At 33.8% G+C, this 25905-nt stretch overlaps 2 protein-coding genes across 2 annotated transcripts; both read right to left on the bottom strand.

The window, feature by feature from the left end:
* Nucleotides 1–405: 405 nt before the first annotated feature.
* On the bottom strand, nucleotides 406–849 carry LOC114924908 (uncharacterized). The gene has a single exon (XM_029291073.1). It carries the CDS (start codon nucleotides 847–849, stop codon nucleotides 406–408), a length of 444 nt encoding a protein of 147 aa, XP_029146906.1.
* Nucleotides 850–963: 114 nt separating this feature from the next.
* Nucleotides 964–5442, bottom strand: LOC112730154 (uncharacterized). The gene is made up of 5 exons (XM_029291072.1): nucleotides 5073–5442; nucleotides 2846–3448; nucleotides 2377–2436; nucleotides 1888–2257; nucleotides 964–1102 (listed from the first exon to the last, which is right to left on the bottom strand). The coding sequence occupies exons 1-5, from the start codon at nucleotides 5440–5442 to the stop codon at nucleotides 964–966; spliced, it is 1542 nt and encodes a 513-aa protein (XP_029146905.1).
* Nucleotides 5443–25905: the final 20463 nt, after the last annotated feature.

The raw sequence follows: 25905 nt of genomic DNA, 5'->3' as shown, positions 1-25905 counted from the left end.
TATACCAGAGTGTGCCGAATTGCCATACGACGTATGAGCGTTGCTCATGTACATGCATGAGATGGTGAAATTGCTGGTGACGCATACGCGTGGAGTGGGTTATGTGCCAGGTACCCCACCCGCACAGTTCCAGCCCAACTCTAAGGAAAATGTACCGGAGAGCGCCAACATCCCTACGACGTGTGCGCGTCGATGACGCTTATGCGTGGGATGTACTTTTTTTTTATAATACTCAGAACAAAAGGGAAATGTGCTTATGGAAAAATTAACAAAGAGAAGTAATGAAACAAATATAAGCAAATAAATAAAATAGAACCATGAAAGAAAAAGGAAGATCATACCATGGTGGGTTTCCTCCCACCTAGCACTTTTCTTTAACGTCCTTAAGTTGGACGGTCCATAGGCTCAGTCCTCTTTCTTTGCTGGATCCTTCAAGAGGAAGATCTCCAGCTCCTTGTTGTTCTTCACTTTCACACCATGATACAGCTTCAAACGGTGGCCATTGACTTTGAAGAAGGTAGGGCTTGAGGGGTGACTTAGGTGGACAACTCCATACAGTTCCACTTTCTCCACCATGTAGGGTCCATCCCACCTTGACCTCAGTTTGCCCGCCATTAACCTCAACCTTGAGTTGTAGAGAAGGACTTGATCTCCATCTCTAAACTCCCTTCTCTTAATGTTCTTGTCATGTACCGCCTTCACCTTTTCTTTGTAGAGCCTTGAGTTTTCATACGCTTCTAGCCGAAGGCACTCCAATTCCTCCAGTTGTAATTTTCTTTCAATTCCGGCTCCTCCCAATCGTGAGTTGCATTCCTTCACAGCCCAGTAAGCCTTGTGTTCCACCTCCATCGGAAGGTGACAAGCCTTTCCATAGACTAGGCAGAATGGACTCATGCCGATGGGTGTCTTGTAAGCTGTCCGATAAGCTCACAGCGCATCTCCAAGCCTAGAGCTCCAGTCCCTTCAATGAGGTTTAACAATCTTCTCGAGTATGCACTTGATCTCTCTATTAAACACCTCGGCTTGGCCATTTGTTTGGGGATGGTAAGCCGTCACCACCTTGTGAATGATGCCATGTTTCATCATCAAACCTGTCAATCTTCTGTTACAAAAATGAGAGCCTTGATCACTCATGATTGCTCGTGGTGATCTAAAGTGACAAATAATATTATTCCTAACAAAAGAAACAACCACGTTAGCATCATCAGTACGGGTAGAAATTGCTTCTATCCATTTAGAAACATAATCAACAGCTAACAGAATATATAAGAAATCATTCGAGTTTGGAAATGGACCTATGAAGTCAATACCCCAAACATAAAAAATTTCACAAAACAACATGAGTTGTTGGGGCATCTCATTCCTCTTGGATATGTTTCCAAATCTTTGGCATTGGTGGCAAGAGTCACAGAAAATATTAGCATTCTTAAAAAGTGTGGCCACCAAAATCTGCAGTCTAAAATTTTTCTTGCAGTTCTTTGAAGACCAAAGTGTCCACCACTCTCAGAAGAGTGGCATGCCTCTAAAATAGACTGGATTTTGGATTGTGAAATACACCTTCTAATTATTTAGTTAGCACCACATCTGCACAAATATGGGTCATCCTATATGTAATAATTGGACTCGCTCTTGAGCTCGTCCTTTTGATGCTTAGAAAAATTTTGAGGAAAGGTGCGACTAACCAAATAATTAGCTATGGGTGCATACCAAGGAACCACCTCAGATATTGCTTGCAAGCTATCAAGTGGAAATACATCATTGATAGGAGTGGAGTCACTTTTAATATGTTTTAGGCGACTCAAGGGATTCGCCACCAAATTTTGGGAACCACTCCTATCTTTGATTTCTAAATCAAACTCTTTCAATAACAATATCCAACGGATTAACCTTGGTTTAGACTCTTTCTTAGCCAACAAGTATTTCAAAGCCGCATGGTCTGAATATACTACCACATTTGTTCTAAGTAAATAAGCCCGAAATTTATCCAAAGCAAAAACAATGGCTAACAGTTCCTTTTCAGTGGTAGTATAATTAGACTGGGCACCATCTAAAGTATTAGAAGCATAAGCAATAATGTAAGGATCCTCTCCTTCGTGCTGAGCCAGCGCCGCTCTTACCGCATAGTTAAATGCGTCGCACATAATCTCGAACGGCCTACTCCAGTCAGCCCCTCTCACAATAAGAGCTTGGGTCAAGACAATCTTCAGCTTGTCAAATGCTTCCATGCAGTCTTTACTCAAGTCAAAATTACGTCTTTCTGCAGCAGACGGGAAAGGGGTAGTGCAACCTTACTAAAATCATTGATAAAATGCCGGTAGAAACCTGCATGACCAAGAAAAAAATAGACTTCCCTCACAGAGGAGGGGTAAGGTAAACCAGAAATAACATCAACTTTCGCAAGATCAACAGATACACCAGTATTAGAAACAACATGGCCTAGAACAATACCTTACTTTACCATAAAATGACATTTTTCAAAATTAAGTACAAGGTTTGAACTAGCACATCTTTCTAATACTCTAGCAAGATTATCCAAACAAAGATCGAAGGAATCACCATAGACACTAAAGTCATCCATAAATACTTCCATACAATGCTCAAGAAGATCCGAGATGATACTCATCATGCACCTTTGAAACGTAGCCGGTGCATTACATAAACCAAAAGGCATTCTTTTATATGCATACGTTCCAAAGGGGCATGTAAAAGTTATTTTCTCCTGATCTTCTGGAGCGATATGGATCTGAAAATAACCAATATAACCATCTAAAAAAATAATAGTGTGATTTACCTGACAAGCGATCAAGCATTTGATCGATGAAAGGTAGTGGATAGTGATCCTTGCGAGTGGCCAAGTTTAAGCGCCTGTAGTCGATGCACACTCTCCAGAAATTCTGCACCCTTGTAGTCATGAGTTCTACATTCTCATTCTTCACTATTATGACTCCGGACTTCTTCGGAACCACTTGTACTGGACTAACCCACTCACTATCTGAGATTGGATAGATAATGTCAGCTTCAAGCAGTCGGATCACTTCCTTCTTCACAACTTCCAGAATTGTGGGGTTTAACCGCCTATGAGGTTGATGGATAGGCTTGGCTCCCTCCTCTAGAAAAATGCGGTGCTCACAGACTTGAGGGCTTATACCTACTATGTCTACCAAACTCCACCCAATAGTTTTCTTGTTCCTTGTCAGTACATTAAGCAGACACTCCTCTTGTTGGGAAGTAAGCTCCTTTGCAATAATCACCGGGAGCTTCTGATTGTCTTCGAGATAAGCATACTTGAGGTGAGGTGAAAAGTGCTTCAACTCCATGTTCAGCTCATGGCTTGGCACTTGATCATCTGGAACCACTGGAGGTGGCAAAGTGTCTTCAGTATACTCACGGGGCTTTCCCACACTTGTACCTTGAACCATGTTCTTCTCATTAACTGTCTCTTGGTGAACTTCAGCCACAGTCTCATCAATAATATCACACTGGAAGATAGAGTGGTCTTCCGGTGGATGCTTCATAGCTTGATGAGAGGATTTTTGCCAGTAAAGAAGTTCATAAAAACAGTCGCGTTGTAGATATAGTCTCTAAACCAACAAAAATCCCTTCATACAAATGTTTTGGGTGTCACAAGTAACAAACCCCTTTTAAAATTATTAACCGAGTATTCAAACCTCGGGTCGTCTTCTCAAGAAACTGCAAGGAAGTATGTTCTTATTATTGGCTATATGGGTTGTAATCGGGGTTTAGAAGGTGAGAAGCAAGTGATTTGAATGACAAGTAAAGTGAATAGCAATTAAAATAAATAAATACTGTAAAGCAAGTTTTGGCAAGGTAAGAGAAATTGGAAGTCCAACTTAGTTATCTCTCTCAACAATAATGAAAGTTGAATCTAAATTCCACTTAGTTAACCTTTACTAAAGTAAAGAAAAGTCAAGGGACTAATTAGTTTGACCTTCGAATCCTATTTATTTTCTAAGAAAAAGTTGGGATTATTGAAGTTCAGTTCAATTAGCAAGATAACGATTATCAATTATGCTGAGTTTAATAACGTTGAGTTACTGATTTCTTAACCAAGACCAAAAAAGGAAAAGTAAAATTGTTGGAATAAAAATGTCCTTAGATGGAAAGCAATGGTGACACAGATTAAGGAGAAAGCAATCAATAACTGAAATACCTCAAATAATCATTAATTCAAATCATAACATGGAAAGGGTTCATAAGTCAAGTTGGCAACATTTATAGGTACAAATAAAAGCATTAAAGTAAATATTAAACCTGGATCCAGAGTCACTCTTACAAACTAAGAGAAGTCCTAAATCCTAATCCTAATCCTAAGAGATAAGGGAGAGAATCTCCCTCTCAAAACTAAATCTAAATCATGGAAAGTAATAAAAATGTGAGCTCTCCCTGAATGGATGCATTCCCCCACTTTATAACCTCTGGTCTATGCCTTCTGGACTTGGATTTGGACCAAAAAGGGCTTCAGAATTCGCTATGAGTGTTTTCTGCAATTTCTGGTGCGTGGCCTCTGTCACGCGTCCGTGTAGGTCACGCGGTCGCGTCATTCGGAGCATTTCGTTGCCACGCGGTCGCGTCAGTCATGCGACCGCGTCATGTGCGTTCTGCTTAAGGCGCGCGGTCGCGTCAGTCATGCGGCCGCGTCGCTGCTGATTCGCGCTTGGCACGTGATCGCTTCGTCCATGCGATCGCGTGGATGCCAGTTTCTTCAGAAGCTCCATTTTGTGCTTTTCTTCCATTTTTGTATGTTTCCTTTTCCATCCTTTAAGTCATTCTGCCTTAGAAAATTTGAAACTACTCAACACACTAATCACGGCATCGAATGGAAATAAAGGTAATTAAAATAATTAATATTAAAGCTTAGGAAACATGTTTTTCACATACATCACATAATAAGGAAGGGAAAGTAAAACCATGCAATTAATATGAATAAGTGGGTGAATGATTGAATAAATCACTCAAACTAAGCACAAAATAACTCATGAAATATGGGTTTATCATAGCTTCATCAAGGTTGAAACTTACTGTTCTTCCATCAATCTCAAAGGAATATGTACCCGAGAAGGCATCCAATTTAAACTGAGAGGTTTTCAAGAATGGCCTTTCAAGCAAGATAGAGGATGGTCTTCCTAATTCATTAGGAGGCATCTCTAGAATGTAGAAATCAATAGGAAAGATCAGCCTATTAATGCTCACCAAAACGTCTTCTGCAATGGCAACCACTAAGATTATGCTTTTTTCTGCCAACACAAAACGGGCTGTCGACCTTCTCAATGGTGGAAGCTTCAAAGCATCATATACAGATAATGGCATAATGATAACACATGCGCCTAAGTCACACATGCAATCCACAAACTGTACACCACCAATAGTGCAAGTAACCATACACGGACCGGGATCACCACATTTCTCCGGTATAGCACCCATCAAAGCAGAAATCGAGCTACCCAAAGGAATAGTTTCTAAATCATGGATCTTTTTCTTATTCATGCACAAATCCATTAGAAACTTAGCATACTTAGAAACCAGGCGAATAACATCAAAAAGTGGAATAGTTACCTCAACCTTTTTGAAGATCTCCACCATCTTGGGATCTAGCTCCACTTGCTTTTTAGTCCTCCTAGCAAGGTGTGGAAAAGGAATGGGAATGGCTTCTTTCAAAATATTGTCTTCCTTAGATACTCCATCCCTTGGTTGAGCAACTTTTTCTTCAACTGCCTATTGTACCTCATCCTCGTCTTCAATATCTTCTACCTCAATAACTTCTTCATCTTGAATGTCTTCTCTTGAGCTTGGCTCCTTGGGACACCTCTCTTGTAATGTAATGTCGGACCTCAAAGTGATGGCATTGATTCCACCCTTAGGGTTAGGTAAAGATTGAGAGGGAAGTGCATTAGAGCTTGAAGGTTGAGTGTTGGAGGTAGAGTGTGGGTCCATACGGGATAGAAGAGCTTGGATAGTAGAGTTAAGACTGGTGATACTAGAGGCAACTGTGGCTTGCAGCTCTTTTTGTCCTTGCATAAGAGAGTGAAGCATCTCATCGTTAGAGGAAGAAGGAAGGTATGTAATTTGGGGGGCTTGTGGTTGGTTGAGTTGAGGTGCTTGAGCTTGCCTTTGGTGAGGTGGTTTGTATCTTTGGCCTTGATTTTGTTGTTGGTATAGAGGCTTTTGTTGATATCGGTTTTGTTGGTAGTTATTATTCCACATTTGATTTCCACCATTGTCTTTGCCTCCTTGGTTGTAGTTGTCTCTCCATCCTTGGTTGGGATTATCTTGCCAACCTTGATTGTAGTTACCGCCTTGTTGATAGTACCCTTGATTCGGACGATTGTAATAAGCATTAGTGGCTGCCAAGGTGTTGTCCTCTTGGAGTTGTGGACATTCATCAGTATAGTGAGAATAGCAAGCGTAAATTCCACATACTTTCTAAGGGACTAACTGTTGACATTGTTGTTGTGGAGGGGGTGGAGGTTGTTGTTGATTGAGTTGGAGTTGCTTGAGTATGTTGGTCATCTCCCCCAAAGTCTTGGTGAGAGCGGGGGTCTCACTACTAGAAGAAACTTCTGCAATAGCCTTGGGATGTGTATTCCTTTGCCTTGCATATTGAGTAAACTCGGCTAAATCGGTGATCAGTTGCCACGCTTCTGTCGCCATCTTGTAATTTGTCAGAGAGCCATTACTCGCAGCATCCAAGAGGGTCTTGTCTCAAGGCTTCATAGCTTGGAAAAAGTAGCTAATTAACACCAACTGATCAATCATGTGATGGGAGCACGATTCAAAGAGATTCCTAAAGCGTTCCCAATACTTATAGAGAGTCTCTGATTCACCTTGAATGACGTAGGAAATTTCCTTCCTCAATCTATCTGTGACCTCCGGTGGGAAGAACTTGTCCAAGAATTCCCTTCTAAGCAAATCCCAATTAGTAACAACAGCTTCAGGTTGAGTGTAGAACCACTCATTTGCCTTTCCCTTAAGAAAAAATGGGAAGGCATATAACCAAACGGCAGTCTCATCCGTACCATACCGCCTAGTAGTTGAACAAGCTGTTTGAAAGTCTCTAAGGTGCTTGATAGGCTCTTGAGCGGGTAAACCATAGAATTTAGGTAGTAGATTAATCAATGCGGTCTTCAGTTCAAAATCAGCAGTTAAATTCGGATCACGTGCTTGAAATGGTTAAAGAGTAAAATCCAAAGCTCCCGCTTCCTTGAGAGTAATCCTTCTAGGAGCTACCATAGTATCTGCACCTAAATCAACAGAAGAGACGTCAATGGACTTAGTAGGAGAGGAGTTAGTTTCTTCCTCAAATGACGCTTCAGACTCAACCTCGGGTAAGGTTGGTGAATTGGGCAAAACCCCTTCACCACCCTCAGAGGCTAATCGACGCCGAGCTCACCTAATATGTGAAATGGTTTTTTCAATTTCAGGATCAAATGCGGCTAGGCTCGAATCCGGCAATAAATACGTCATTCAATAAAAGAAACATACTAAGAAAAATAAATAATAAATACTACTAATAAAAAAAACACGCAAATAAAAGATGCAATTATGCAAATATAAATATATTTACACCAATCAATAACTTAGCACACATATGCAACTCCCCGGCAACGGCGCCAAAAATTGATGGGTGGAAAAATACCGGTTAAGAATTTCTGATAAAAATAGCGTTGCAAGTACAGCCTTAACCAATGAAATTTTCACTATCAATTTAGAATATGTCACAATTAATAATAAATAACCGGAAATAGAAGCCCGGGTCGTTTCCCAAAGAGTTGACACAAGATGCAAATTATTGGCTAGGATTTTTCTGAATATTTTCTTGAAATTTAGAACGGAAAAGTAAATGGCTAGGAATTAAAGCAATGAATAAATAACAAGAGCTGATATGTATTTAAAATTAAAAGGCCTTGGTCAGGGGAGAGAATTGGAGTTTCTATCCTTATTGTCTTCTCCAAGTATAATAGTAAATGTTCATTACTTCCACTTAGTTATCCTCTAGCAATTGAAGGAAAGTCAAGCGGGTATCACTAACTCTAGCTCACAAGTCCTAGTCACTTCATGGAGAAGGACTAGAGTTGGTGAGAAATGAATTAGCCAGCAATTTTCAATTACAGATCAATACTTGAGTATCACAACTCAAGGGACCCCAACTAATCAACCCCCAAGCCAAGTTGGAAGATCTACTCCATTAACATGAATGCTATTTTCATAAACACATAATAGAAGTAAATAAAAGACATGATAATTATGAAAAATTATTTATATTAAAATTAGCACTAATAAAAAATAACGACGATCAAACAAGCAATAAAGATAAACATAAAAATAATTCAATGCATTAATAAAATTCAAAAATGACAAGATCCAAATATGAATTCAAAGCAATCAAGTGTAAAAGAGTAATAGGGATAATAGAGAAGAAAACTATGAGAACAGTGACTCTAATGGAAGGTAGTAGCAGCTCTCTCAAGATTCAATTCAAAGCAAAACTAAGAACATCAAAAACCCTAGAGAAAAGTAGGTGTTTTTCTCTCTAGAATTCAAAAACTAATCTAAAACTAAAGTGAAAGTGAAGTCTCAACTCCATCCCTGCCTCTAGTCTGTGTTTTCGGGCTTGAATCTGGGTCCAAATCAGCCCAGAAATTGCTCCAGCGAGTTCTGTTAAGTGCAGCATGTGACGCTCTGTCACGCGTACGCGTCGCTGAACTTCTACACTGGTCATGCATACGCGTCAGTCACACGTACGCGTCACTGAACGATGCTCCTGATCATGCACACGCGTCAGCTATGTGTGCGTGTCGCTCCTCGCTTCTTAAGTCTTCAATTCCTTGTATTCCTTCCACTTTAACATGCTTCATCTTCATCCTTTAAGCCATTCATGCCCTATAAACCTGAAAACACTTAACAAACACATCACGGCATCAAATGGTAGTAAAGAAGAATTAAAAATTAACAATTTTAAGGCCTAGGAAGCATGTTTTCAATCATAACACAAAATTAGGAAGGAAATGAAAAACATGCAATTTACATGAATAAGTGTGAGAATAGTGGACAAAACCCACTCAATTCAGTCCAAAATATATCATAAAATAGTGGTATATCACATCCACTATTCAAGTATCACATGTCTTTCTTCTTCTTGGATGCTAGGCAAAACTGCACAAAGCTTTTAAGTGACCTTCGGTGTCCAAACTAATTTTGATCCTTTTAAGGTAACCGTTCTTAGTTGCCCAAGTGCATTAAAATCACAAACAATCTTGTATGGTTTATTTCCTACTCTTCTTTTGTCAGTAAAGCATTGGGAAGAAGAGTGACCATGTTTATTGCAATTAAAACAGTGATTTGTGTGAGCATGTTTAAGGTATGATACTGATGATGATTAAAATATTTGAATTTTCTGGCATTTGAAAAAGGTGCATTTCTTTTGAAATATCCATCTCTAACATTAGTACCTCCTCTTGTAAAAACCTTAAGCCAGAATTTCTTGACACATATGGGTTTCTAGAATGTGAGGCTCTTTTGTAAAAGAAGGATTTTCTAAAAACGGCTTCATTGTTAGAGATGTAACCCAGACCAGAGTTATTTGAAGCAGGTTCAGATTTTGAGTAAGATGCATTTTTATCAAAATATGACCTTTCAAAATCAGCATCAATGTTAGATGAATATCCAAGACCAGATTTAACAAATGATGATTTTATTTTTGAAGATGATGTTGTGAATTTTGCCAAGTGTTTTTTTTCCTCAGAAATTGCATCATTTTTGTTACATATCCTAAACCTGATTTTTCAAACAAAGGTCTTTGATTAGCAAGTAATTTATCCAAATTGCTTGAACTATGCACAAATTTTGCTAAATTATTATTCAAACTTTTGATCATTTTATTTAATCTTTTATTTTTACCAACAAGTTCTTGAGAGGGATCAATAATATGCTTTTCTTTGAACTCTTCAATTTCATATTTTAAAAACCAATTTTTTTCAAAGAGATCAAAAGCACATTCAGTCTCCTTCACCTTTTCTTTCAAAAACTCATTTTCAGCTTTCAAAACTTCATTTTCAGATTTGCATTTGTTGCATTTATTTAGCAATTTTTCATAATGGTGAGTGAGATCATCAATAATAACATGCAAATCATGAAGAGATAAGTCATAGTAATTTACCTTTTCTTGTTGATCTTCATCAGCCATGAAACAGATATGAGCTTTATCTTCAGAGTCTTCTTCCTCATCTGAGTCTCATAATCCTTCTAAGTCTCCTAGCAAAAAATACAAACTTGTCATCTGATAAACAGTCACCAGATTCATTATCCAATGACTGAGTGCTAGATTTAAGAGCCACTCCTTTTTTTTGTATCATTTTTTATGAGAGTAATTTTATATGCTAGTAACTTTTCTCTCAACTCATTATAGGTCATTTGACTTAAGTTATTGCTTTTAAAGATGACAGTAGCCTTAGTTTCCCACTCTCTTGTCAAGCTTCTCAAGACTTTCCTTACTAACACTTGTTCAGAATGAGTAATCCCCATAGCATCCAAGCTATTAATGATGATAGAGAATCTCTTAAACATGTCATCAATTGATTCTCCTTCCTTCATAGATTTCATCTTATACTCTTTGTTCAGCATGTCAATTCTGGTTTCTTTTACTTGTGTGGTGCCCTCATGTGTGACTTGGAGCTTATCCCATATTTCCTTTGTTATTTTGCATCTTGAAACCTTTCGGTATTTTTCGAAGCTGATTGCAAGTTCAACATGTTAACATCCTTGGCATTCAGTTCCACCTTTTTCTTGTCATCTTCATTCCATTCTGTATCAACTTTGGGAGTGACAACACCATCGGCGCCAGTTTTTGTAGGGATTTGAGGACCATTTATGGTTATCTTCCACTGGTTGTAATCCACTAACTGAACAAAGATCTTCATTCTTTCTTTTCAATAGTTGTAGCTTTTTTCGTTGAAGAATGAAGGTCTGTTGTTGGACTGCCCTTCTTTTAGAGTATAAGCCACCACATTGGAACCATTGTTGTTCGTCATTAAGATCTTTCCTCCAAGCTACAAAGCTTGATCTTTTTGAGACCAAGCTTTGATACCAATTGATAGTTATCAGTGGCTAAGAGAATGGGGGGTTAAATTTTAGGCTACTTTTCTTGTGAAAATTACTTTTTACTTTTTCAAAGAAACTTAGGAGATATTTTTGCTTTTATCTAGTAATGAGTTGAGAGACCCTTTAATTTTTGTCTCCTGAGTAACAGAACCAGAAGTGAAGTAGAGAAGAAGAAGTGACACACAGATGTATCCTGGTTCAGCTACCTAGTGCAATGTAGCCTACATCCAATCTCCATCACAACAATAACGGAACTTCACTATCTTTCAATATAATTACATTCACTAATTCTCCCTAGGATCTACCCAATCTTATCTGGGACAAGTCCAGATTCTAACCTAACCTGAACTTGACTAGGACTCAAACCTAGCTTTCAACAGCAAAGTGCTAACCCAACTTGCAAGGAAATCCCCTCAGGATCATGACAACAAAACAGAAATACATACAAAGAATTTCTAAGATAACTCTGGTTTTTACTCTAAGTTTAACTCTCTGCCTTTTTTCACTCATTGATTTTTTCTTAAAAAATCTCACATTTTGCCTTTTACCAATGAAACACAAACAGATTAAACTGAGAAAAAGAAATATTCAATGAAAACTATGAAGGAGAATAATAAACAGCTCAAAGAGCTATGGGAACCCAGACGTGTGCTCTCACTCCTTGATCAATCCTTGGCCAATCACCCCTATTATAGAGGAGTGAATCTTCTAGGGTTTGAAACCTTCTTCAGCGCATGTTGGTTCTCTTCTTCCAATACACAGATGCAGCAGCAGCGTGACAGATGAAAGAGAGGATAGAAGCAGTGATCGAATCAAACATGCAACCATACCTTCAATATTCTCTTTCAACCTTTTTCTTCATGCTTCTTGAATCTGAACCGTGCGTTCTTGCTTTGGCCCCAAGTTTGTTTCTTGACCGTAGATTCCAAGCAAAGCACCGTTGACTTCATCTTCTTCATATTTTCCAAAACAGTGCTTGTGACCCAATTGATTTCTTCAATAATCCTTGATGAAGCACAAATAGAAAAATCACCTTTTTGTGATTCTCCTTTCTTTTGAAGAAATCTTCCCTCTTGATGTAGTCGTGAAACTTGCTTGAAATTAGTAACAACTCTTTTTTTCTTCACCGAACTCTAGTGGCAGAACTTTTCTATTCTTTCTTTCTTCTTTGATTAAAGAGTGATGTGATAGATAAGAGAGGAAAGAGAAGAGAGAGTTTGGCTTTTTGGTGGATGAAGTGAATATAATGAATTCAATTGGAATGAAATAATGTAATGTGATTGTTCCAATGAAATGGAATTTGAATCACTTAGTTATTGTCTAAGTGAATGAATAGATTTGAACGTTGACCACCATTAGACTTTGGTTTGATTATGGGCTTGCTTTCTATCTTCCATTATTTGACTAGAGACTTATTTGTTTCAGCTAAAAATTATTTGTGATGGTAGTAATTATATATCTTTGAACCATTGAGTGTGCATTTGGGCTTGAGCATTTGCTTCTTGGGCCAATTGCTTTCTTTTCCTTTTTGTTTTTACTTTTGTTTCTGATGGAAAACATTTGTGATGGAGCAAATACCCTTTGGACCATGATTGTGTCCACTTTTTAATTTAGATATGGAAGGAGGAATGGTGTAGGACACAGTTATGGACTATATGGGTGCTTTACGCAGTTGTGGTGTCAAGAGCAAATCGGACCCACCGATTTGTGTTTAAAAAATTAAAAAAATTGCATTACACAAATCGGACCGTCCAGTTTGTATTTTAAACAATTAAAAAAAATTTAATAATGAAATCTGACCATTCAATTTTTGTTTTCAAATTAAAAAAAATTTAAAAGTACAAATCGGACCCTCCGATTTTTCCTCCCACACAAATCGAACCATCCGATTTGTGTTCATAATTTTTTTAACAAAGAAATCGGACAGTCCGATTTCTTCACTTTATGGTTCAAAAAAATTATCCCACATTCATGTCTAGCACCACCCACCTCCATACCCATGCACAACACACAGAATTTGCATATCCAAAAAAATGAGCCTGATTGTGTCTAGGTGGACTAGACACTACAAGAAAATCGGCAGATAGCGGCGGATATTTAACAGCGGTGTTTTTCAACCGCTGCTAAATAGAATCTGCTAGCGGTTTTTGTGGCGGTTTTAGGAGACGCTACCAAATGATCTCATTTGGCAGCGGTTCTTGTGTCGGTTTTAAGGGACGCTACCAAATAATCTCATTTTGCAGTGATTTTTCTATAAACGCCGTAAAATGTATAGTTGTTGAATACATTGATACTCGTTTTGCAGCGGTTTTTTCCTAACCGCTGCAATATTATTTTTAACTTGAATTTTTTTTTGTATAAACATTATTGCCGTCTTAAAACTATTCTAGTCCTCGCTATTTTTTTACTGAAAAAACATGTTTCAAATACTACAACTTAATGCATTAAATAAATTTTCATTTTTGTGTTACATAAAAAATAATTCATTAATTAAAAAAATTATAAATAAATAACTAAAAATAAATTTACGAATCAGGTTTTCTCTTGTACTATCAGCCATTTTGAGTTTGTATTCAACCATAAATGGTAACATAAAAATCAAGTGAACGTCCGAATTCATAAACTCAAAACAAAGTTCAATGGAGCATAAAAATCAGAATTACTAAAGTAGACAAACAAGTTTTGAATCAAAATTTCTCATAAACATCGTATTGACTTGGCCAGAAATACTCTGTCAGAAATCCGCTGTAAAATGACGTGATAACAGATCTGATAAGTCATCTCCAAACCATGGTAAGTTGTTCAGATCGAAACCCCTTTTTGCAGCACGTACGGCATCTTCTCTATGTTGGGTGTTTAAAGTTTCATTGTCTTCTAGAACCTTATTGAGCTCAACATCCCTGGAGATGTCATATCCACCGGAGGAGATAGCATCTAAATCGTCTTCTGAATCAGTGTCTGCTCCATCTAGAGTGTCAACAACTATTTCGCCTGAATATTTAGCTGACACTGAATATATGAACATGCAACCAACAACATATAAATCTACTTAAAAGATACTGATAACTTCCAGGTCATTACCTAGTTATTAAGGAAAAAAATTGCGGAATTATGGAAAGAGGACTTTCAAAATTAACAAATACAAAATTAACTATTACCATCTCCTTCATCGGTAGTTTGGATAGATTTCTTGGAAAGAAGCTCTCTAATAGCACATTCTATATACTTCAATTCCTCTATTGAAGCAATCTCCAACTCAACACCATGCAAGTTATTAAAGCGCATCTGCACCATAATAAAATGTATAGTTGATGGTCTTTTTTGTAAAGCATATTGTGTCTCTGTAATTCACTTTCTATGCTAGAAATTTATTTCTAACCTTTAATTCAGCAAGTATGTCTTCAGATGTCCTACCAGCTACAAATGTCACAAAAACATAGCCAAATTTCTCCTCGTACCTTAATCTCCATTCATGAAGTTCCTACAAATTTTAGCATAAACGTAACAACTATCATTGGTTAAATGCTATTTTTAGCACATGGATAGAACACATGATACGGGTGCAAATACTTCTAGTACACAGCGACGTGCTAGAGCGCCTCCACCTCCGCATTCCGGCAATGGTGCTCGACAATCCCGTGTTAATGCTATACCGTTTAGACCACCGCGTAATGAAGCACGGCTGGCTCCGTCAAGTGACATTGGGGACGCTCAAGCTCCTGCGGCAAATAAAAAGCATCCGGATTTACATGAAGTTGTAGATGACCATTCAAAAGATGAAGACTATGACCCGGAGGCGGATGAGGTCGAGTCATTCGATGACCATGTGGACGACTTATTTGCTGCACATGAAGTTGAATGCCAAGGCAATGCCAACAGCAAAAAAAGGACACCGATTATTGGGTTGTTGATGTCATAGGTATTCTTTTTATGCTTGTTTCTTAGAAAGTGTAATTACTCTTCTCCGTGCATTCTAATTCGCTTAGTAAACTAACATTTAAAGTTTGTTCCCTCTGTTAGAAAATGGTGTGACTTATTGTATGGAGCTGACTGTTAAGGAGGCATTAGCACTTCCTCCTGGAAAGAAGATCGTACTAAACCATAACAGAGAGTTGCAACAAGTTGGTCAGGCAGCGGGCCTATTGAGCAGGTTCTTGGGGATATTGGCGTCTGATTTTCAACAGTTACCAATTTGTGAAAAAAGTTGGAAGACAATGAGCAAGGCTTCCAAGGAGCATGCCTTTGACCAGTTTAAGGTAATGTTTAGTTTTTTTTTTATAAAGTAAGGCGTTACCAATGCTTAGTGTAAAATGCTTTTTTTTTATCTATTAAATGAACACTACAAAAAAAAGATTAAGATGCACACACATGATATCGACCATACAGATTTTTTATAGAATATCGCTAAATTTCTAATGACTTTTTTGTATAGTGTGAATTACAGTACATTATTATATAACTTAATCCCCAATTAATCCGGTCCTTCGTGTACAGCAATGTAACTAATAGTGGTAGTAATAATAATAACAATAATAATGAAAAAACTTATAAACCTCATGAGAATGTTAAAGTTGCTCCTATTATAAACAATTAGAGAGTGAGTAGCTATAGGTTATGATTTCCGGTTCAATGAAAATGTCAGGGGAAAATAAATATGGAACACATTTGCTCGTAGTTGATTCTGTTACCTTCCTAACTTTGAAATTTTGAATGTTTTGTGGTTTTAATTATTTGTTGAGAGATTATTTAATTATTTCCTAGCTATGGGGTTGCTATTTTTATGTGCTGCTATTCTCTATTAGTAGGTGGATTTCTTTAGTTTTCTATTTTTTTGTTTTAGTCTAGTAAATTAGAGAAGGATAGTGCATGTTGGGTTTCTTTTTGTTCACTTCTTTGAATTTTGTTGCCGAGAATCAATCATGTCTAATGATGTGTCTTTTGATAATATGTAAGTCTGTTTGAGGTGGTTAATTATTATATGTTTTCTTTATCTTACTATATTGGTCTGCTCTTCGTCAACCCTCCCGACCAAAAACCCCTTTCACATTTCAACTTTGTTATTGTAGTCTATGCTTGTAGAAAGCTATTATAAAAGAGATTCAGCCTAATTCCTTTAATAGGATTTGAAGGGTTCCTTTGCCAAAAAGTTCTAACAGATTGTATTAGTAACTAGAATCATTATTTAATGAAGTGATATATATTTGATCACTCCTAAGCTGGTCCAGCAAGGGGAATTCGGTTCATACTTTGAAGGTGATTAGGCATGCTTATATTGGAGGTGATTCTTGCTATTTATATGCTTATATTGGTTGTCAAACTTGCTTTTTGAACTTAGCCTTTAGGATAAAGTTTTCATGGTGGAAAGTTCTCAATCATATTTGTTTGTGTGTTGAGTTGATGAATCGTGTATATAGGTTCTTCTGTGATGTAGAATGGATTTAGAGTTAAAGTTAATGGTTACAATGACAGTGTGAAAGCACTGATGTCAATATCGTTATCATCTTTATTGTGTTATCTTATGATCTGAACTACTTGTAGCGAGTCTTCCATTATGAGGATGATGGAAGAGGAATCATAAAGCAGGGAATTGTACAAAGAATAGGAAGTTCTTGGAGGAACGCAAGAAATCATTTGTTCCATAAGGTTTATGACGAAGAACTGACTTTTGAGGAAAACCTCAAGCCTAAGCCAGCAGGAATGGAGGCAAATCACTGGAAAAAGTTTCTTGAATATTAGTTGAACGAGGACACACAGGTAACAAATATTTAGTTGATATTTCATTGTATTCGATTTTAAATCGTCATGAATTACTACTAAATATGCTGAATTTATTGTGATAGTGAAAAAACTACTACCAAAAAGTTCATCACCTTATCCTTTTCTAGGTTTCCTGAAGTTGTACATGCTTGACTTATAAAACTATTAAATGTGTAGTAATTTATCCCGATAACATTTATGTTTGTCATTTTGTGTGTAGGAGAAGTGTAAAAAAAATGTCATTAATCATTCAAAGCAACTGTACACACATACCGGAGGTTCTAAAATGATGGCAAGAAAGAGACACGAAGAAGTAATTAATTTAAATTCAGTTCCAGAATGGTGACGTATTTCTGGTAATATAGTGTTGTCTGTTTAATGATTGTCTGTTAATGATTGTTATAGGAGCTATGACAGGGAAGGCCTATTGGTAGAGGAGAGGGATGGACCATGAGTCATAAAAAAAAGGAATGGTTCGTATATGAATGAAGATGCGCGTCTGGTCGGGGTAAATCATGTTCTTTACTTTTTAAAATTTCTCTTTGCAATTACTACCGTTAAATTTAAATTAGTGTAAATCCAGATCTCACATGTTTGCAGAAAGCAATTGAACATATTGAGAGCCAAGACCCCTCCAGCAAGGAATTTTCACAGAATGATTCCCTTGCACAAGTGCTTGGAAAGGAGCACCCAGGAAGAGTTCGTAGACTCGATTTTGGTCCATGTCCTAGTCAGTGTTTTCGTAACATTACACAGTAGTCTGACTACGGTGTACAGATTGAGGAGTATCAGATGGAGATTATAAAACTTAAGGCGGAGGCAGCAGAACTTAAGGCGGAGTTAGCAGAACTCAAGACAGCAGCAGCAGAGAAAAAGGCAAAGAGATAGAGAATCGAGGCAGAGGCAGCAGAAGAGAAGGCAAAAATGCAGACTATGAGAAATTTGTTAAGATACATAATCCAGCAATAAGGAGTTAGTTTGCCACCTGAAATAGCTGTAGATTTGGATTCTTTGAGAAGTGCACCAACCTCATCCCATGCAAGATGATGTGCGGGCAGCTAATGATTTGAATTATGAATGTTGGAATCTGAATACTCTTTAATTTTTCACTGTCATAATGACTTTTGAGATATTTATTTTTAGTTTTTCATTTTGGTGACTTTATCTGTAGTTTACAGTCATCGATGCACTGAATTCAAATAACTATTATAATGATTCACTTTTGCATATATTTTTGTAAAGTTTCGTGTGCTGTAGTTTGATTGGCTGTTAGTTATTTTAATAAGTTAAAGCAACTGAGTGGAAAAACGTATAAAGAATAAAAGAATTGGCATATTTTAGTGTAAATTCGGGATTTTTTTTTTAAAAAAAAGTGTAACTCTACATTTGGCAACGGTTTTAAATCCGCTGCTATATCTTAACAGAATAATTCAACGGCTAACATTTTGCAACGGTTAACAACCACTGACATCTCTAAGCAGTTATATTCTTATGATTTTGTAGCGAAAAGAATCGCTGCAAAATTATACCGCTGCAAAATACCATTTAGCAGCAATTGTTCTAGCGGTTGCTATTAACCGCTGCAAACGGTTTAGCCGCATGCTATCTTTCAACGGATATCTCAACCGCTGCTATTTGCCAGATATGGTGTAGTGAGATGTTATTTGTGTTTGTTTTATTTTTTCTTAGGTCAATGTGATTAATTTATTTTCTGTACACTAAACAAAACACATCACATAAACAATTGGATAATAGCCCAATAATATTTAACCATCATCTTAATCATAATTTAGTTCTTTAAATTCAACATTACAAAATATTACTTTATATTATAATAATTTTATCTTTTTGTTATAATTTTTTTTAACAGAACATATTACAACATATTACAACAATTTCGTAACAAATTTTTGTTATAAAATTCTTTTATAATAAATTTGCTATTTTTGGTTACAAATTTTTTATTACAAATTCTATTTTTTCTTTTCGTAATAATATGTAAATCTTTCAACGAATTATGTTCAAATGATTAATCGGTAAAATTTTCTAACGGATTATATAAGAATCAAATAGAATCGAAATATAATTTTTTAATAATATCTTATTCAAGATAATTTATTTATGTAAATTTTGCCCCATAATTTTTGTATTTATTTTGTATATCATTGTATAGTGTAAAAACTATGAGATAATTAAAAAATAGAGATGAGGGCTGAGGCAGCTCTGGTTCTGTTCAGGCGCTAGAAATGAAAGGTTATACAGAAGGTAAAAAAGAAGGAAAATGAACGGTTGAAAGAAGGAAGAAAAAATTAGCAGAGAAAGAAAGGAAGAGAAAATCCGATGGATTGACAGCACAACCCCACTGACTGTCTTATGATTTCAGAGACCCTCGATTTGACATTTGACTTGTCTTTTCACTATCTCCTCTCTCTCTTTCTCTCTCTATCTCGTTGTCCCTGTCTGCATATAATACTGAATACACGGTTGCACAATACACATACCTTTCAATTCAGCAGCTTTTGTTGCTTTCTTATACGTACCAATTATTGTTGTATTTTGGTCAAGTGCGTATGTATTTTTGTCCACACATTTCATTATTATTTATTATTATTATTATTCAAGATGCATGTGGCAGTCACTTACACATAATACAAACTTGCAGAACTATACAGCAAGAGAGCAATAAGCAACTGACGCTATTTGGTACTTAACAGCTAGTGATAATCATGGATAATTCTCAAATTATGAGGACTTAAAAGCCCCATGCATGCAATCAATACTTTTTTAGTAAATTCATTAAACTTTTACTTTTTATAATTTCTTTACATTAAATACCTCAATTAATTAAGAGTTGTCAACAAAATTCTTGATAAATAGAAAAATAGAGGGCCTCAATTTTCCTTTTTCATCTTTGATAAAATATATAATTACTTTTTCCCTTTATAAATATGTTTTTAATTTTTTGTTAATATAATAAAAATTATTGGAGTTATATTATTTTATTATAATATTATTATACATAATAAATTGAAAAATAGTTATTTTAACACGATAAAATAATTTTTAAAATATGAATAAATTAAAAAGATAAAATTATATCAAAATTTTAAAACATAAATTTCTTAACCTCAATCTGCTCCATATAAAGTACAGCGATTGTGCAATTTTAGACTAAGACTTTTTAATAATTAAGTTCTATTTTTTAAGAGTAAAATACTATTTTAATTTTTAATATTTGAGTTAAATTTTAATTTTGTTTCTAATATTTGAAATATTTTATTTTTATTTTAAAAATTTTATTCTGTTTTATTTTATTTTCTAATGAAAATAAAATGTTTTTAAAATATTTTCGATTAAATTTTGTTATAAAAATCACTATAGCAACTATTATATATAGAAATGAACAATTTCCTTTTTTTTTTCTATTGAGAATATACACAGGACTTTCTTAATTCAATTATACATGCACGTTGATATCCTTTCACAAATTAGTTCATATGCTACGCTTATACACACTATTTCTAAGAAAGTATTTTCGGAAAAAAAGGTCGTGTTTATCGGAATTTATATTTTCAATTAGAGTAACTCTCCATATACAAGTAATTTTTAATACAAGTCATATAAGTTATTTATATTCACGCCATTTTATGGTTTTTTTGTGCCTCTTTTTCTTCTTTTTTCTTTCTCCGTGCTTCTTCTTCCTCTTCTTCTTTCTCCGTGTCTCTTTTTCTTCTTTTTCGTAATTTTTCTCTCTCGTTATCATTGTCATCAACACCACATCTTCCTCCCTCTTTTTTATTGAAATTTCTTTTCCTCTTTTCATTTTTTCTTTCTCTTTCATCAAAATCACCATAAAAATCGAAGAAACATTATTCAAAATACTGTTTTACTGTTCTTCTAGATTTTTTTCTAAATTGTCTCTGTCATGTGCCTCATCCTTAACCAGCAAAACATTAAAAGATTTCAAGAAGAAATATACTGTCTCTCCCTATATTGGGTGTATTTCTTAAATCCTTTGGGTGTATTTCTGTAATCCTTTGGGTGTATTTCTGTAATCGTTTGGTTTATTTCTGTAACTATTTGGGTGTATTTCTGTAATCCTTTGGATGTATTTCTATAATCGTTTGGGTGTATTTTTGTAATCGTTCGGGTGTATTTCTGAAATTCCATCATCTTTAAAACAATTTCAAAGCTTGATTTCAGAAACCATGAAAATCGAAAAAAACAGAAGGAGATCGAAGGCAAAGAGAGAACGCTTTTCCATACAAATCATACAAGTCATTTATATTCACGCTGTTTTCACGTTTTTTTTGTGCCTCTCTTTCTTCTTCTTCTTTCTCCGTGCTTCCTCTTCCTCTTCTTCTTCTTCCTTTTTCTCTGTGTCTCTTCTTCTTTTTTGTAAAAAAGGAAACGAAGATGAAACACGCGAAGATGGTTCAATAACGCGCGTGTTAGGCCCAACTTGTAAGACTTGTAAACAAAAATGACTTGTATGTATAGCACTCCTCCTTTTATGCATTAATCAAAATGGATGCTAATATTTAAAAGTAAAATTTTTTGTGCAATTATTTTTATATAAAATTAATAGTTAATAATTATTTGATAATTTGATATGTTTATTAAATTATTATTTAATATTTTTATTTGTTAACTTTACATAAAATAATTGTACCTAACATCTTTTTTATTTAAAACTAATTACTGTAGTCTTTTGGTGAATTAATTGATCGACTTGAATATTTGTGTCAGAAATCAGAGTGACACACATTATTATGAATCTCCCATAATCTCAACAATATGTCGATCGCAAAAGAAACAAGGTATATTTCCGGCCAAAGTTATTATCTGTTTCAAAAAATTCCAAAGAACTATTTTTATCTCTTATAATTTGAGTTTAATAATCCAATATATATTATATACTACGGTGACTATCTTAAACGATGATAGTTATATATAGTATTTTAAATAATATTATATATTAAGATTAAAATAATATTTTTTATTATTTAATAATATTTTTTAAATTATTATTTTAATTTTAATCATATTTGTATAAATATTATAATACCATAATAACTATAAATATTGTAGAATGTAGATTATATATATATATATATGTATTTTAGTATGTCTATATTATAATTATTACGATAGTTAAGATGTTTTAAAGATATTTTTAAAATTAAAATAATATTTTTTTATTATTTAATAATAAAAAGTATTATTATAAAAATATAAAAAATATGACTTTAGTTTAAACTATATTTATATAATGACTATAGTCACCTTAAGATAAACATACTAAATTTCACTGTGTATATGATAACGACGGTTCCTTCCTCGGTCTCTGATCTATCAATTTGGTTTTTGCAAAATGATTAACACTTTATCAGTGAGTAGTTAACTACTTATACACTCATCAATGTTACTATATGTTAGACTATTAGTCTATTTGTTGCCTCACCACTCTTTGACTGTGCAACAAGTAATGTTGCACGCGTTGTTCTTGGCTTCTTATTTTAAGGTTGAATGTAGCACGTGAGATGCATCTTCTTCCATACCTAAACCAACTCAATTCAAAGTGGCCCAGGATTTTAAGTAGCTGTAGATAACGGTAATGTGATCAATCATCACAATATTATATTAAGATTATGCTTATTGTAAGTATTTCACATATTTCCGCGGTGATTATGTCCTCAGTATTTTAAATTTTGGTTCGCAACTACAATTGTAATTTGATATGATCAGAATTTATTATTTTTTTATTATTAATATTTAAAAATATAGAATAAAATATGTTGTTAAATTATTAAACTAAAAAAATTAAATTAATAGAATAAATAATGATAAAAAACAATAAATTTTAATACTCCTAATATTTTTTGCTCAACATTAGATTTACAACATTAGATTTACACTAACACTATGATGTCAGTTCGCGTAAATTGTAAACATATTAAGATTATCAAAACAGACTATATCGATATTGTGATTACACAGTAAACTGAATAAATTGTAATGACGGTAATTAATCCTGCTAGGTTTATATAAAAAATTAACTATTAAATTAGTTACTGATTTAATAGTTAATTTTTGTGTGTAAATAGTATTTTTACAACTCCAATACTTAAAAAATCAATCTCTTAAAGGAAAACAAAATAAATTTACACTACAACAGCCATTACTGTTTGTATCATGAACGTCGCAATTCTCATAATTAATATGTGATTCCAACAGCAATCTCAATTTAAAATTGGAATATCATTATAAATATAGGTCATTCAGCAAATCATCATCACATCTTAACGCAATGGCACCAACACAAACAGGTTAAATTTTGGCGTGTGGCATTGTGACTTTTGCATTTTATTGTCCCTGGAAGAATAAGAGGTTGGATGTATCTCCTTGGTGTTATTAGATAGATAAATTGTTACTGTTAATCTGAGTTAATTATATATATAAATATAATATGAGTTTGGATGCATTAGAGCTTGGTAGGTGGTTTACGATAAGTTGGGAAAATAATGAATCACAGGCATCCTATAAAGGAGAGATGGCTCTTCAACCTTTTTGTCTACTGACTAGTCTTTTCAAATTACTTTTATCAAATTTTCTTTACCTGAAACGCGAAGCTACTTGTGTCCATAGAACTGTTTGGCAAATGATGTAACGCTTCATTTATTATTACTGAAAGAAACTACTACAGGATCGGAGGAGAGATTACTCGTAATATATGTTAATCAAAGAGCCTTACGTGCCAGTATTTTTAATAAAATTTAGTCAGTATTTAATTATTAAAAAAATATATAATTTTATATTATTAATAATAATAATTAATTAATAATTACAAATTATAGAATATACCAACTTCTAGCATTATTATGTTAATAAACTGTGAACAAAATTTTAAATGAGCAAAAGACTCGTTTCGGTGATTTTTTTCAAAAAGATATTTTTAAGTAATTTTTTAAAAAAACAATCTTTTATAAAAATAAATAATTTAATATTTAAATATCTCACCATAGAAAATATTATTTATTTATTCATTATATTAAAATATTTTTATCCATTAATTATGTTTAAATATAATGATATAAAATATTAATTATTTATTTATTATATTAAAATATATTTTTAAAATAAAAAATATTTTAAAAGAATGATGAAAATTATATTTTTAATTTCTAATTTTTTTTATTTTTTATTGTTTAAAAATTTTTTAAATACATTAAAATTTTCTTAGAAAAATTATTTAAGAAAATTTTTTCTTAAAATTTAATGGCATCAAAACACATACAAAATAGAAATATCAATATTATTAATATTTCATTAATCATATTTATATCAACCTTTATTTTCTATTTTAAGAAAAAATAAGAGTTTTAACTAGAAATTCTTTTTTTCGCTTCACAATTAACTCAATAAATAATCCGTGCTTCACAACGCCCTCATGGTGATCAATTAATCATTTTAAGAAAAAGGCATAAATCACACAAGAAAATGTTAATATAAAATTTACAAAAATATTATATATATATATATATAAAATTAACTACTAAATCAATTATTATGTATTATATATAAAATACATATGTTGTTAAACTTTTTTTTATTATATATTTTGTATTTCTATATATACTCTATACGGATGATTCATTTCGTAACTATTTTTGATACATATATCATGGTGGTAAAATTTATACTTTTTCGCTAATAAAATCTGGCAATTTAACAAAATTAAAAAGTAAATAAATATATGCATTATTTAAAAAAAAAAAAAAAGGTTCTAAATTCGTTCAAAGTTAAGCTAGGATATGATGTAAACCTAACAGAGAACATAGCAATATAGCATAGGATACTAACTAATTTCGTAGCCAACACATGATCTGTGAGTTACTGTTGAAGTCAAGGGCAGCATCAAAACAGTGAGCTATCATTGTCTGTTGAATAAATTTATATTGGGACTAGATTTGTCACATATTGAAGCTGCTTCATGAGGAACTTCATTGTCTTCTTCTTCTTCCTATCCGATTCCAAGCTGGTCATCAATGCCTAAATTAGTACACACAAATTCAATATCAGTTTTTGTGATTCAGTTCAACTGCTTATGAGACCCAAAAACCTATCACATTAGTATTTATTAGTTAGATTTTTTAAGTGTTTAATTAGGTTTTGAACTCTATAACTAATTATATACTTATTACATTTTATATTATTTAATTATTTTAATAGTAATTAAAAATATAAAATAAACTAATTTTAAACTACTTTTAAAAAAGAATTTTTGTTTAAAAAGAATTTTGGAAATAATTTTTCCATTGTCTCCTGAAGATTTTTGTTTTAAAGAAGATAATGATTACTATTGAGAATAAATACTTTGGGTATAAAAGAAAAAAAAAAAACTCCACATGACATATATATATTGAGCTAGTTAAGTCACTTCACAAAATAATTGATTGATATCGTTCTTCTAGTACATTCTCTCCTCTCTTAAGTTAAGAGACAAACGGAATTGGTAATACAGGTGGAGTGTTTGACTATTTAAGCACTTGGATGGTTTACAAAGCAAGACACACGTTCAAGTTGACCTTTGACTCTCGTGACTAAACACTAATATAATACGTGCAATCCATTACAACATATATTTTTTCTCTCTCTAAATATTTCAATGTATGTCCTTTATGTGAAATTAATTTGATCTCTGTGCATAAGCATAAGAGTCATTTTTTTTATAAATAAACAATAAAAGCTCCACAAAAGTAGAAACTCATAAATGTTTTATAATAAAAAAATAATTTTCTTCATGTTGATATTAATGTTAAAAAAGTTATGTAAATTATAATTATCTATAAAAAGAAAGTAATATTAAGAAAAAATTGTGACATATAATGGTATTTGGTAAGATGGGGGTATTAGATATTATGATGTTGGGAAATGATAGGAATTCCACATATAGGAAAGTGGTTGAAACTTGAAACTCATATTGAAGTCTGGTGGAATGTGTGTAAAGTCAAATATATATTTTCCAAAATG

The sequence above is a fragment of the Arachis hypogaea genome, chromosome 12 (genome assembly GCF_003086295.3).
Source record: "Arachis hypogaea cultivar Tifrunner chromosome 12, arahy.Tifrunner.gnm2.J5K5, whole genome shotgun sequence".
Lineage (NCBI taxonomy): Eukaryota > Viridiplantae > Streptophyta > Magnoliopsida > Fabales > Fabaceae > Arachis > Arachis hypogaea.
This window is presented reverse-complemented; position numbering and strand designations above follow the sequence as displayed.

Bases quoted from the DNA above. Each gene is read 5' to 3' on its own strand.
- LOC114924908 (XM_029291073.1), bottom strand. From the start codon at position 849: ATGGAGGTGGAACACAAGGCTTACTGGGCTGTGAAGGAATGCAACTCA.
- LOC112730154 (XM_029291072.1), bottom strand. From the start codon at position 5,442: ATGGGTGCTATACCGGAGAAATGTGGTGATCCCGGTCCGTGTATGGTT. The intron at 2,258-2,376 runs GTTTACCTTACC...CGTCTGCTGCAG, and splicing joins GAAAGTTGATGTTATTTCTG to AAAGACGTAATTTTGACTTG. The intron at 1,103-1,887 runs GTTAATCCGTTG...TTTTTGTAACAG, and splicing joins AAGAAAGAGTCTAAACCAAG to AAGATTGACAGGTTTGATGA.